This window comes from Lepidochelys olivacea (assembly GCF_965140295.1).
Source record: "Lepidochelys olivacea isolate rLepOli2 genome assembly, chromosome: 21".
NCBI lineage: Eukaryota > Metazoa > Chordata > Testudines > Cheloniidae > Lepidochelys > Lepidochelys olivacea.
In genome coordinates, this window is record NC_140431.1 from 11,143,616 (window position 1) to 11,157,165 (window position 13,550).

General features: G+C 47.3%; 2 protein-coding genes across 2 annotated transcripts in view; one reads left to right on the forward strand and one right to left on the reverse strand.

The window, feature by feature from the left end:
• SCUBE3 (signal peptide, CUB domain and EGF like domain containing 3) overlaps positions 1 to 5,353 on the forward strand; it is a 97,479-nt gene extending 92,126 nt beyond the window's left edge. The window contains exons 22-24 of the mRNA XM_084611197.1: positions 941 to 1,020; positions 1,688 to 2,438; positions 5,298 to 5,353. Coding sequence (XP_084467323.1) covers positions 941 to 1,020; positions 1,688 to 1,837 — 230 coding nt within the window. The 3' untranslated portion in view covers positions 1,838 to 2,438; positions 5,298 to 5,353. The remainder of the gene's footprint in view (positions 1 to 940; positions 1,021 to 1,687; positions 2,439 to 5,297) is intronic.
• Positions 5,354 to 8,172: 2,819 nt separating this feature from the next.
• On the reverse strand, positions 8,173 to 13,107 carry RPL10A (ribosomal protein L10a). Its single transcript, XM_084611268.1, has 6 exons — positions 13,030 to 13,107; positions 11,722 to 11,796; positions 11,422 to 11,502; positions 10,877 to 11,025; positions 10,187 to 10,359; positions 8,173 to 8,375 (listed from the first exon to the last, which is right to left on the reverse strand). The coding sequence occupies exons 1-6, from the start codon at positions 13,032 to 13,034 to the stop codon at positions 8,205 to 8,207; spliced, it is 654 nt and encodes a 217-aa protein (XP_084467394.1). The 5' UTR covers positions 13,035 to 13,107; the 3' UTR covers positions 8,173 to 8,204.
• Between the last annotated feature and the right edge of the window lie 443 nt (positions 13,108 to 13,550).

Here is a 13,550-nt window from a genome sequence, read left to right on the forward strand (position 1 = left end):
CAAAGCACGAGGGCACTAGGGCTTTTCAAAGAAAAGGTTGCCAGAATTTTTCTAAATGGGCAAAACCATATATTTTCCCTAACTTTGTTCTTACACGTGGCTGAATCGGTTTGGGTAAAAAAAATTCCCAAAACAATTCAGCCTGAGACAGACACCTGGCATGGGAAATTTCAGTCCAAATGGTTAGCATGGCAAAGTTATCAGCAATTGAAAACAGGGTCTTACAATGGGAAGTCTCAGGCGATCTTAATAGACAGAGCTACCAACCAGCTTTTAACGGAATACAGTACACCTCAGGAAGTTTGCTACCAGTGTACAGTCCTTGTCGAGACACAGTGAAAGGAACTCAGGGGTTAGAAATGAGACTTAAGAAGTGACCAGTGAGCAGATGATCATTTTTAATACTATAAATATTTGTGAAGTGCCAAGTAAATCTGCCCCTACTCTCCCAATCCGGGTGGGCTTTCCCTCTTCTCTCCCACATGGTTTTGTACCTTGCTGGATGATTAAGTGCCTCACCTGCACTCCACCCTCCTGCTTCTGCCCTGTGCTCAGTTCAGAGGCTAGTCCCTGGCCCTCAGGTTGACCTCATGACCTAATGTCCTGCTTCCTAAGTTTCCTCAATACTGCCATGCACCTGTCTGGGGCATTCTAAACTTACCCAAGTGTAAAGTGTCTTGCCTGATCTATTAGTTTCTTGAAACACCTGTGTACATGTGATTGGTGTTCTGCATGGACAGGGGGGAACCACCGCAGCTTTTGGAGCTCCACTCCAAACAATAAGGTGTGGAGTGAAGCTTTTTGGCTCAAGGCAGAGTACAATTTCACTGTTTTCTGGAGCCCAGAATTCCATCTTTACAATAGCATCCTGTCGCTGAATTAGCCGAGCACTCCTGCCACCTGCTTTCCCCCTGACGTCCTTTCTCGCTTGGCTTTGCAGAGGATTACGAACAGCTGGTGGAGGATATTGTCCGGGATGGCAGGCTGTACGCCTCCGAAAACCATCAGGAAATATTAAAGGTGAGACCATCCGTGAGTGGGACTGGGAATCAGGACTCCTGGGTTCTGTTCCCAGCTTTCCAGGAGAGTCACTTCCCCTTTGTGTTACCTAACTGTACAATGGGTACTTCTCCTAGTGTTGCCCCTGTCCTGACGTCCTTAACACACTCTCAGGATTCACAGGTGTGTCCTGGGAGCTACAATAAGGAGCTGAGGATTAGAATTCATCTACTGAAGTACAATGGCTTGTCTTGTGGTCCTGTAACCCATCGCGTGTCCAGCAGCTGGTCTAGTTCTCCCACATACACTCCTTGACTCTCTCTGTTGCTTGTTGTTTTACTATGGAGCCTCTTGCTCACATTCTTCATGTCTAGTCAAAATTGACTGAGGCAGCCTTGTCTAGTAGCTAGAGCAAGGGACTCCAAGTCAGGAGATCTGGGTTCCATTTTCAGCCCTGCCCTGGGTAGGGCACCCCTCTGTGCCCTTGTGGCAAGGCTTTTAGATGCTTTGTTCCTCAGTTTCCCCATCTGTAAATTAAAGCGTTTGAGCTCATTGGATCCATGCAATAAGATCACAAAGTATGATCTTTTAGACCGACCATCAGTCAGACCACATCCATTATGCTTTAATTGTGGATACCAGCTTTTACCTGGAGGTGATGTGACTCTTCCGTTTGTTTCCCTCGAAGGACAAGAAGCTGATGAAGGCTTTCTTCGATGTGCTGGCTCATCCACAGAACTACTTCAAGTACACAGAGAAACACAAGGAGATGTTACCACGCTCTTTCATCAAACTCCTCCGCTCCAAAGTCTCCAGCTTCCTCAGACCTTACAAATAGCCCCCAGGCATTCCCACCTGCCTCATGGGCCACCGTCCAGCCAAGGAAACTTTCTTTTGCTCTTATTTGATGGTTTTTGGGTTTTTTTTTCTCAACAGCTTTTTAAACAAACAGAATCCCCGTCTCTCACTATGCAGATGACTCTAAACAATTTCTCCTTGGCTTTCTTCAAACTCATCTCAGTGCTGACTTTGTCTCCAGCAGGGGCGGTCTGTAATCTCAAGGCATCCCATGCTCTGTTCTTTTCCTACGGAGTGTGCAGCCCATAACAATTACCAGTCCCGGAGGGTGATGCTCCGTCTCAGCCCAAGTGGCCTCTACACGCAGAGGCAGCTGCCACCTGCTCTGTTTTATGTAACTTAAGTGTAGTCACTCTGGTTGCCTTTGTGGCCCTTGATTACTACACATCTGCGTCCAAATCTGTCTCCGTTCCTAGGCGCCATAAACACACCTACAGTCGCCTGCACTCCTGGGATATAGTTTGGTATTTTTGTTCCTGCCGTGGGCCTTTCTCCAGCTGCCAAAGCAAAGGAAAGCTGCTGCAGCCAGAACAGGCTGTTTCTCAAAGAACTGAGCGCAGAGGAAGCCCTGAATGTGGAAGGTAATGCCTTATTATTTATCGCAGTGTTGTGGTTTAAAAATATATATATATCAACACAGCTTTGCAGGGGGGATCGGGAAAAAAATATACTTTTTTTTTTTAAAAAAAGAATACTTAAAAAAAAAAAAAAGACAAAGCTGAAAAGCATCACGGCAAATGGCAGTTCCAGTGGATGGGAGATCTGCATCTCTCCAGGGAGCTGGGTTGGTCTCTCTGCATTTGAAGAAAGCATGGCCAAGCCACGGTCTTGTAGAACGTCTGGATGAATGGGAGGAAAAAGGTAATGAACGAGAAGCCTTTCAGATGGATTCATTTTTTTCCCCCATGGACACTTGTGCCAAGAGACCAGACTCTCTTACAAGCTCTGCCAAAGAGTAACTCGTCGACAGAAAAGCAAGCGATGTGAAGAGCAGGAGTAAATGTTTGTGCACTAGGATATCGTCCTTTCTACCTTTTTCATATGTATTAAGTGCAATCATTTGAGTCTTCTTTATATTATTTAGAGGGAAGTTTTTTCTACTAGAAACTACAATATTTATACCTGCCTGAGAAATGAGAATGTGTGTTTGTAACAACAAAACAAAAACAAACCAAGGCTTCAATTAACGTGATGACGTTTTCAGACTTTGGAAGCTTTTCTTCTGATATTGGTCCCTAATAAGGCAAATCCACTTGATGTTCCTTTTACCAGTGAAGCTTTTATTCCCTCCTCCCCCTTAATCAGTTGAATCTTTCCCTGACGACTGGAAAGCACAAGCTCTTTTCCCATCCACAAGTGTCTCCAGTGTGGTCAGTTTGTGCTGTTGGATGCAGTTACCAGTTTACACTTGGTTGCCAGTTATACTCCTTCGCTCTGCAGCATGAATTCTAGAACCCGGAATGCTACTCAGAAGGCTCTCAGACTCTGTCATTCAGTCTAACAGATCCTCTCCATTAGCTGCAGTAGTATGGAGGCTTATCTTGTCATCAGTAGGTCTCCAGGCATGAACAGCCTGATTCTCGTCTCATTCACCCCAGTGTAAATCAGGAGTTACTCCACTGAAGTTAATGGGAGTTACATTAAAAACAGCATGGGGGGAAGAACGAAGCTCCAGACATAGATCGCAATGCTGGAACGGAGCAGATTCTGTCCAGTAAAGAACAGTGACGAAATATAAGACGCGGAAGCTAGTTTGTTCCAGTGGAGATTCCCTTCACGCTTATTGGCTCCTGTGTCTCAGCCTGCTGTGAACTTCAGTTTGGTTTGTAAGCAGCCCCTGGTGCTGATCTCACCAGCCTTAGATGTTGCCTGCTTTATGCAAGTGCTTGTTTATATTTTCATGAAGAAACCAGCTAATCTGTTTCCATTTCCTGAAGAGTTGGAAGAAGCAGGGCTGGCTATTGAGGCAGAATTCCCATTGACTTTTGTGGGAGTTCCGTGTGAACTAGGAATCGCCGAATGAGGTGCAGAGAAATTCAGGGTCCGCCCGAACATGTTCCCATGACTGCTCAGTTTGCTGGGACATTGCGGTATTAAACCGCTTGGGGAATCTAATGGCCAAAGCTCCATCAGTCCCTTAGATAATTCAACCTTGAAAAATCACCATGTCTATGGGGGAGATGCGCAAGTCCCATTGACATCTGATAAAATGTGCTTCTAAATCCCTTAGGTTTTTTTGAAAATCTGCTGCCTCCTGCAGGGGTTCTCAAACTTAGTCACAGTGCGGGCCACATCTCACTAGGGAGGTTGTCTTGTGGCCAGCTCCCCTTCCATGTGCAATCACAGAGCTTCCCGGGGCCAAGTCCAGTAGTTGCCTCCCTGAAAAACACTAATATTTAAGCCAGCGTTTTCAAAAGTGGCTACTGACCTTGGGAGCCTCCCTTTGGGAGCCCAGTGAGAGACACCTTAGGCCAGCTGAGCTCCTGCTTCTCCCTTTGATCTTGACTGGCCTTTAATGGCTGAAAGTATCACCTCTCTGTCGATGTCTTGCCAATCTCCACCTCTGCCATAGCCCCACATCTCATCTAATATCTCATCAGCTTGAACTGAACGTAGCCAAAACTTTTCTCCCATTCCTTCTCTTGGTCCCCATTGACAGCAACCTTGAGATGGTATCTGGCTCCTCACTCTCCCTTGCCCCAGGCACGCAGGCCATTTCCAAATCCTGCCACTCCTTCCTTGTGAACCTCAGACCTGTTCTTTACCTGCTATCTCCGCAGCCAGATCTGTCAGGCCCTCATGAGACTCTTCCTATGGCCTCCCGTGTCCACGCACACCACTGTGCAAAATGAAGCCACTTAACAACTCTTCCATGCAGATCGCACCAGTTTGCTGGATCTCCATCCACAATCATATCACCTCTTTGTCCGAGGTGCTATCTAACTCTGCCTCTTCTTTCTTATCCTCCCTTGTCTGGCTTCGTGTCACCCCCAGCCCCCACTCCACCACCATTCCCTCCTATGGCTGCCCAGTTGTCAGCCTCTAGCCTTTGTGCCTTCTTCCAGGCAGTCCCGTATGTCTGGTGCAATCTCAGTGACCACATCCTGTCCAAATTTACATCTCTCTTTAAAGACCCACTTCTGCCGTGTGGTGAATCCAGTTGACTTGTATACAGGTTTCCTATTTGTTGCTCCACTTCCCGCAGTCACTGTCTACTTGTGTCCTTTGACTATGAGCAACTCGGGGAAGGGACCGTTCCTTCTTGAACGTACGGAAAACACACAGCCCATCGGAGGTACCACTACCATTTGATTATTTATTACACAATACACTCTCATGGCTGTTAGCAGATAGAAGGGACAGGGAGCTAGGGTATCTCTTGAGCAGATAGCAGCTGATGTCTCATATTTTCTTTCTCCCCCCAACGTCTGTCTCTACAGCTTTGTTCTACTGCTGCCCCCAGGAATTCATTGCTGTATCGTCTCGTCCCACCAATCGGATGAGCACTGGCTGAGTGTTGCTCAATTCTATCCCCTTCTTCCTGATTGCATCTCTTGTGAGGGGTTGTGCTTTTTCATGCCATCTGTGTATTTGCCCCCCGCTGCTGGGTCTTCTCAGAAGTTGGACACCTGTGGGCTGAGATGCCTGCCACTTCCATGGTATCTGCAGCAGACTCCCCAGTGGAAAAGGCACAAGGGTCTATTTTTGGGGTTCAGAATGCATGCAGCAGTGTAGGGGTGTAAAGGGACATGATCAAGTCTAAAGGCCAAATTTCAGGTATGGTTTAATTAAAAAACATCCCTGAACCTGCTGGACAGAGAAGTGTGTCTAGTGCTATTTAAAACCATGGAGCATCTTGCATTTCAAAATGAGACTGCTGCATTCTGAACCTAACCACAACGCTACAGGTTATAACCACTGTGAAACCCATTGCTCTGGTTTCACGGCCCCTCTGAAAGGAAACATGGCAACAGCAGCGGGGGAACAGGTTATTTAGGCTCATTGGACAAGATTTTCAAGAGTGACGTGTGACCTTGGGTGACTTGTGGGATGCCTTAAAAGTGCCCTGATTTTCACACAGTGCTCTGCACCTCCCTCTGGAAATCAGGCCTCAAGGTGACAGAAGTCGAGCCCTCAATCTCCAGGCCCTTTGGAAATTCTTGGCCTTTCAATAAATTTTTTGTTTGCATAATCTACGGGCTTGATATTGCAGCCTTTGTGCCACGAACAGGCCTTTGACATCAGTCCCATTCAAATCAACAGCCCTGATCCTGCAAAACCATGGTATGTGCTTCAGTAACTAGCCCTCAATGCCTTCCTTCGGTCTGGTCACTGATAAAAGCTACACGCTAGTAGTAAGCATTTGTAGGCATGGCACTACTCCCTTGAATGAATTGCAGGTTCAGACATATAGCTGTGACTTACTACCACAGGTAAATAATGATTTCCTCCATAATCTAGAGTCCTATGTTAACTAGTCACTTAACATTTCCCATTGTCAGTAAATGTATTGAACTGTATTATGCAGCCAGCTGTTAGAATGGACAGAAATAGTTTTAATGGCCTGATTTGTAGAACATGCCACTGACTGGTGTTTCCTTCAGACAACCCTTTTGGGGACTATGAGGAAGAGCTTACCAGATGTTCTGTACACCATCAAACCCTGCTTCAGTTCCTTGTGCTAAACCTGCCCCAAGACAAGAAAATATAAAAGGTTTGAAAGCCTGAAAACTCCATCACCCACTTTTTGATGTAGTGAATGTTTCAGTGTAGTAAACAAAGGGTTGGTTTAAAAAAATAAATTGGAATATTTATATCTGCCTTTTGCCATGGGCCACAATTTAGCATCTCCCACAAAATGATTAAGTGATGAAAAAGACGTAGTTCATAAAGTTATTTGCACTTGATTCAAAAAATTGTATCTGAACTTTGTAAAAAGAAATGTTTGCATTTTGTATTGTCTTTTTAATTATTAAATTGAATTTCTTGGTGTTGTTCTTTTAGAAATTGGTTCTGCTACTTATTTTGAAGATTTCTAAAAGTGGGACCTGAGATTTTTCTTTCAGAGATTCGAGAAATTTCAAAAGCACCTCAGTCTCATGGATGTCATCCTAAAGTACCGATACTGCAAATACCCCTAAAGTAACTTTACACCATGAGGAGTCCCATCCCCAATGCTAGTACAGATTCTTCAAGGCAGAGTTATTGGCCATCTCTGCTTCTATAGCAGCTGGGAGTTCTCTGCTGCCCATGAGGTGGTGATGAGTGGTAGGTGAATGGGGAAGCTCAGGTTGGTGCTCTAACCTCATCCACTCCAATTCTTAATCCCTTCTAATACCCAAACCTGGTTTCCATTCTTAATCCTCAAACACTGCACTACCCCATCCCACTGCTGCTTACTGCACCTAGCTCCTATCACCCTCTTCTCATCCTATATTTCCTATCACTCATTCCTCAGCCCCCATCTCATTTCCCATTGCTGATCCTCCCTCACTATCCTCAGAGCCCTAGTATTAGGGATGACCAGCTGTGACAGTGTAAACCATCACAGGGTAGGAAAGAGTCAGTCTTCCAAGCAGCAGCTGTAAATAGTGGCCAGGCCCAGGAAGTTAGAACAAGAGGGTGGGGTCCAGCTGGCTCTAATTAACCATTAATGCAGAGGCTGCTGGGAGGAATTTGGGGCCTATATAAATCAGGCTCAGCTCAGGGCTGGGGTAGAGTTCATTTCAGGAAGGTTATGCTATTGCTGAAGGAGAGCTGGGTGAAAAAGCTGGAACTGTGGAACCCAGCAGCAGGGCAGACCTGACTATGGAAAAAACAGGCCAGACCCTCAAAGGAAGGTACTTATTAGGGAATCTGGGTTCAGGCAGGGCCTGCTTCCCCTTCATTTGAAATTTTTCCCCCCACAAGGGGAAGGTTTTAATGGCACTTGTGCACAGGACCTCCAGAGCTTCTAGGATTAGATATAAACACTTCCCCCACCACTGCACCAAGTGTAGCTGTTCTGTGGATAGACCTGAGAAGATGTTTTCTGCATTTATGCTTTTGTCTGTCCCAGGCGCTGGTGAGGTGGCTGCTCCTGGGCCCCTTTTCATTCTAAAGGGACTATTAACCTATTGCATCTATATATCTATTAAAGGGTAGTCTGAAATCTAGTGACCATTTTAAAAAAAGTTTAAATAGTTTAAAACTGATGATGGGGGTACAGGTAACATTAAAGTGAAAATATGCTAATTCTCCCTTGTTTGTGGGTCTCTCAGTAAAAGACAAACTAATCAAATTTCCCACCCAACTCAGCAGATAAGAGACAGCAACTGGGTAGTCTAGAACCATTTATTACTGCCAGTTTAGTAGAGGCGCTGTGGCTTGCCCATGGTGCTTTTGATGTACAATGCACGCACGTTCTGCCAGTTCTTCTTCAGCAAGGACACCAGGAAATTGATGGCCAGGTGAATGTTGTAGACTAGCTCATCCTCCGTCATTTTCACATGGCCAACAGCCACAGCCAGACAGAGCACCTGGCAACATAGAAAGCAGTGTCATTAGACTAAGGGTGTAGACTTTGCAGGGAACTGCCTTGACTGGAAAGGAACATGTATTAAACAAGGACAGTAGGATCAAAACTTAGCCAGTAGAGTTAAAGTCTAACTATCGTCCCTTTACAGACCACCCTGCACTAGCTGAAGCCTACAGCCACCAAAGACTTTTTGCAGGCAATTAACATTAAGGGCCTGACTGCTCTTTGGAATTTCTCTCTTGGGCTGGGTTTCAGTCCCAATTTTTTATTTTTTTTTTTAAGGGATAAATCAAATGTATGTGGTTTAAAATTTCCCCCGTCTTTCTGTGGCCTGTAAAAGCTACTGTATACATTCCAACCATTTTAAAAAGCTATGGACCCAGTAAATACAAGATCTGTAAATTCATACATTCTAGAGCTGAATGATGTTTAACAGCTCAAAACCTACTCTTCCAGTTTGCATATCTGTAGCTAGAAGGCTAAAGAGCTCATGTTAAGTTTGACAACTGGCTTCCACACACATTAACATCTCACTGCAAACTTTGTTGAAAATCTGACAAGGTACATCGCTGTGGTTTCATCCTCTGTTCGAAGTGCTCTACAAAGACAGTAAATATCATTCCCTATCTGTAAAATTAGGCTAATCTCAGGCATACAGAACCAATAGCACAGCAAGGAACAGAACCCAAGTCTAACTCCTAATCAAGGGCCTGATTTATTAACAGTCTCATACACCATGGCCTCCACAAATACTGCCCAGCATTAACCCATGCTGCACAGATTAGCACAACCCCCCATACGAACTGCTTAAATTTTTCATATTGTAAAATACAGAGCTAACATGCTTTTTACCCCTAACCACCGAAACAAGTCTTTCTAGTGACCGAATAAAGAACATGCACCCAAGGCCAAGTCCCCGATGCCAAGCATATAGCCAAACTACAGACTGAAGAAAAAAGGGCTTATAAAAACCTTGACTTAATTTTCTTTCAAACTGTTTTAAAGCTGGTGCCCTGTTAAGGTTGATCAGGAATAGTTCTCTTCAGATAGGCTGGAGCTGATTTAACAGAGTAGTTAAATGTGTGCTTAAGCCTTAGAACCAGACTTGCTAACTGAATTAATGAGTCAGGTTTACACCATCTTGGTACCCAACAGATGACAAATATGCATTTGAATTAGAGCTGCTTTCATCTAAAATAGGATTCTGCTCTCTATAGTGACTTTTCTTCAAAGTCAAGATAGGGCAAGACTCTAGAAAGTCAAAATTCTGCACTGTAGCTGCTGTGAAATTCCCTTACACAGCCTCATGCCCGAAGCTTACACTACAAAAGCACTGACTTGTATGGTACAAGCCTGTTCTAATTCCTGGCTAACTGAAACTGAACCACATCCCTGCAGTGTCAGGAGCTTATCACACAGGGCGCACATCTCTTCCTTCAAGATGTCAAACGCCCTCAACTCCCATCCACTTCAGTGAACATTTAGGGCCCCCCAGCATTCTGCAATATCAGGCTCTCCTCCAGTTTATTTTGGGGGGGGGGGGAGAGAGAAAGTCAGCTATTGACCAGTTACATTCTCCCCTCAGGAGCTGAATGCTCTAGTTTTGTTCCCTAGATGCACAGAAGGTGACTGACTGGATACTGATCAGTGGCTTTATCATTATCTTAAGAAAGAAGCTGATGGATACCTGCAGTTCAGCCCTGAGTGTAGAAATCCACATACCCTGGCAGACAGCCAGTTGCTTCATTAAATCCCACCCCCCACAGGCCACATAACTGACTTCTGAGGTTGGCATTTACTTTTTTTTTTTACCTTCTTCATTTGAAATTTGATGGTAGACTTGACCTCGTCAATCTTGGCCACCATGTTCTCATTGTGGGTGAGGAGGGAGGGGAACTTGCCAGCTTTGTTCAGACCCGGACCCAGGATACGAGGAATCTGTTTGATGAGAGACTCTGAAGCCAGGAAGGCGTCATACTTCTTAGCTATGGAGGGGAAAATGTAATGCATGGGTGATTGCCGTTTTATCCTCCTTTTAATTCCGGGTTTGATTTCCTCCTCAACTAACAGCAGTTTGCAAGTTTTTCTAAGAGCAACTAACTAAAGCGTTCACACCCAAGGCTCCTTGTGTATTTACAGAATCTTCAGAGACTTGAACTAAGTCACAAGGCAGGCCAGGCCTACTAGGGCTTTTGCCAGTATCTGTTAGGAATGTGATTTTATACCAAATGACCTAGTGCAGATGCAGTTATACCACAAAAGAGAAGACCAGACAATATGAGTAGATGCTCAAGCAGACAACCATACTTCAGCTCTGGGTTGCCCTGTCCCTTTAGCCAAGTTGTCCCTAACAAGGCAGTGAGCAGGAGTCTGGCTGCTGGGGGAACTCCCCACTGGTCAGATTCGGTATTGCAGGAGCGTTAACTATCTGTGACACCCCTTCCCAGCCAGAGATGTGTTACAGACATACTGGCAGCTCTAGCCCTTCAGAATTCTGCTCACCCAGCTTTTTCACCAGCTTCTTGTTCTTGTTGAGTTTCTTCAGAGCCTCGATGTCCATGTGAGGGATTTCAACTGCTTTGGCCTCATCACAGTGTTGCTGGTCCCCCAGCACGCAGACTGAGAATTTGGGGCGTGGGGTGGACTTGAGCCTGTCAGGAAGGGAAGAGGACACCACATACTGTCACTATGCACTGCCAACACCACACACCTTGAGGGGAGCGCACAAAGCCACAACAAAGAAACCTTACCACAGTCCCCTGCGATTCTTCATCCACCAGCCTCTAATCTGGCTTCTCCAATTGGTCGGTGGGATCAGCACAGGAGCCTCACCACACCTCCCCTCATGTTTTAAGACCCAGGGTAGGGGTCCGTCCAGCCACACCCATTGAGAGATCTGGGGGGTCTGAACTACCCGGGCAATTCAGCACTGCACCCTCCTGCCATTGCATCAAGCAGTCAATTGCTGCTCACCACACATACATCCAAAGTCCATGGAGGGAGTGGGGTGCAGGCTGAAGGCTGGGTGGGATCAGAAAATGCCGAACCTGACTGTGCCAGAGAAACGCTTGTCCTTCTGCGGATCATAGTTTTTCAGACTGATCTGCAACTCCACAGTTTCCGTAAACCTGAAAAACGGAAAAAGAAAAAGGCCAGGTCAGAATTTAAGACCCTAGTAAAACAAGATGAATAGCAAAAGACATGGGGAAAAGCTGCAGTAACATCTAGCAGAGCACAGACACTCTGCCACAAACCCTTCCCCTCACCCTCTCTCTTCACCAGAGACTTCCAGTCATGGAGCTGGCATTTGGGGAAGGGCCCAACCCACAGCAGAACATTGTTCTTACTTGCGTGGTTTCACTTGAGTCCCTTGCAGGACTTCCTTCACGGCTTCATACAAGGTGTCGCGGGAAACTTTGCTGCTGTAGATGTGAAAGGCACAAAGAGCAGGTCAGGCACTTGAAAGGATCAACTGAATGAATCCCTCTGAACAGGTTGCAACTGCGGGTACATTAGCATCTAAAACCACCTTTAATCCCGCCAACCAGGGTAGCTGTTTAGCCCACAGCATTCTTAAACAGCATTCTGGGGGAACAGAATGAATCATTTCCCTGTAATGAGGTGAACTCAAATACAGCCCTCTGGGGCCAGTGCAGCCCTGATAAAAATGAAATGGACACACCCAGGTTCACTGTGCAGGCCCAGAAAAGTACAAAAATAACTGAAGAGCAACCATGGCCAATTGTAAGTGAGATCCACCGACCTTTCAGAGTAACAGCCGTGTTAGTCTGTATTCGCAAAAAGAAAAGGAGTCTTGTGGCACCTTAGAGACTAACCAATTTATTAGAGCATAAGCTTTCGTGAGCTACAGCTCACTTCATCGGATGCATATCGTGGAAACTGCAGCAGATTTCACTCTCAGGCCGCTCACAGCAGGGGGACTCCATTTTCAAATGGAATAAAAATGTCTCTTTTCAGCCCATTTCATCCCACAGCCCCGGAGACACTGAAGCCAGAAAAGCAGCCACAGTGACGGGGTCTCCCTCCCTGAGCCTGAACCCCACCATGGAGGGGCCCATTCTAGGCGCAAGAGTATAAAGGGTTTGTAAAATATAGCCGGGTCCACAAAAGAACGAGCGAAGTTCATGGAGGGCAGGGCGATCAACAGCTATGAGCCAAGACGGCCAGGGACTCACCCCCATGCTCCGCGTGTCCCTAAACCTCTGCCTGCCAGGAGCTGGGAGTGGACAACAGGGGACCCCCCGCTCTGTTCTCTCCCTCTGCAGCAGCCGGCCCCGCCTGATCCGACCAGCCCAGCCCATGGCCGGCTGGCTCAGCGCGGGGACGCCCCAGCTCTCTGCCCCGGGATGCACCTGTACAGAGCCGCCCCCAGGCTGGCGGGACCAGCGCTGAGCCCGGGCCAGGCCGGCGCAGACGGAACCCAGCCCGCCTGGCCAAGGGGCCCCGCGGCCGGCCGGGGAGGGAGCAGAGACCCGCCCCTCGCACCCCGGCTCAGCCCCCGTGCGGAGCCAATTCCCCCGGCAGGGCCGCACCGGGGCCCCCCTCTGCCTAATGCGGGAACCGGGCCCGCCGCCGGGGTCATCTGGGGGGCGGATGGCACCGGATTGAGTCTTCCCCCCCCGCCCAACACGGACCTCATCTTGGGACCTGCCGCTCGCGAACTCCGGATACCTCGGGCGCCGCCGGGCGGAAAGAAGGGGGCGGGGCTCAGATCGCGCTATAAATAGGGCATGGTCTCGCGAGACGTGGCGGTGGTCTGGGCGCCATCTTGAGAGAGGCAGACTGTAGGGGCGGGGACAGCCCAGCATTGGGATGGAGTTGGGTGCTGTGGGAGCGTGGTACGCTTGTGAGCAGAGAGGGCTTTATTTCCTTTACGTGCAAACCATAGGCTGCCTATTTATTGCACGCTTTTCTGCATCTTTCCTAGGAGCTGGTGCCTGATTTTTGAGCAGATGGGAATGAGCTCCAGTTTACAGGCAGGGGGTTGGCCTGGTTGGGGGGGGATTCAACCCCTGAGTCTGTTGTTTTGAGCCTGTAGAGTCTCTGCTGGACTCGAGTGGGCTGGGTGCAGATGCTTTTGCACTAGAAGGTGGTTCTGGAGGTGGGTTAGGACCTCTGGGAAGTCTCCCATGCTCGCTGCTTAACACCAGTTTGT

Bases quoted from the DNA above. Each gene is read 5' to 3' on its own strand.
- RPL10A (XM_084611268.1), bottom strand. The intron at 11,503-11,721 runs GTAAGAACAATG...TCCGTTTTTCAG, and splicing joins ACTCAAGTGAAACCACGCAA to GTTTACGGAAACTGTGGAGT. The intron at 10,360-10,876 runs GTGAGCAGAATT...TCCCCTCCATAG, and splicing joins GAAGCTGGTGAAAAAGCTGG to CTAAGAAGTATGACGCCTTC.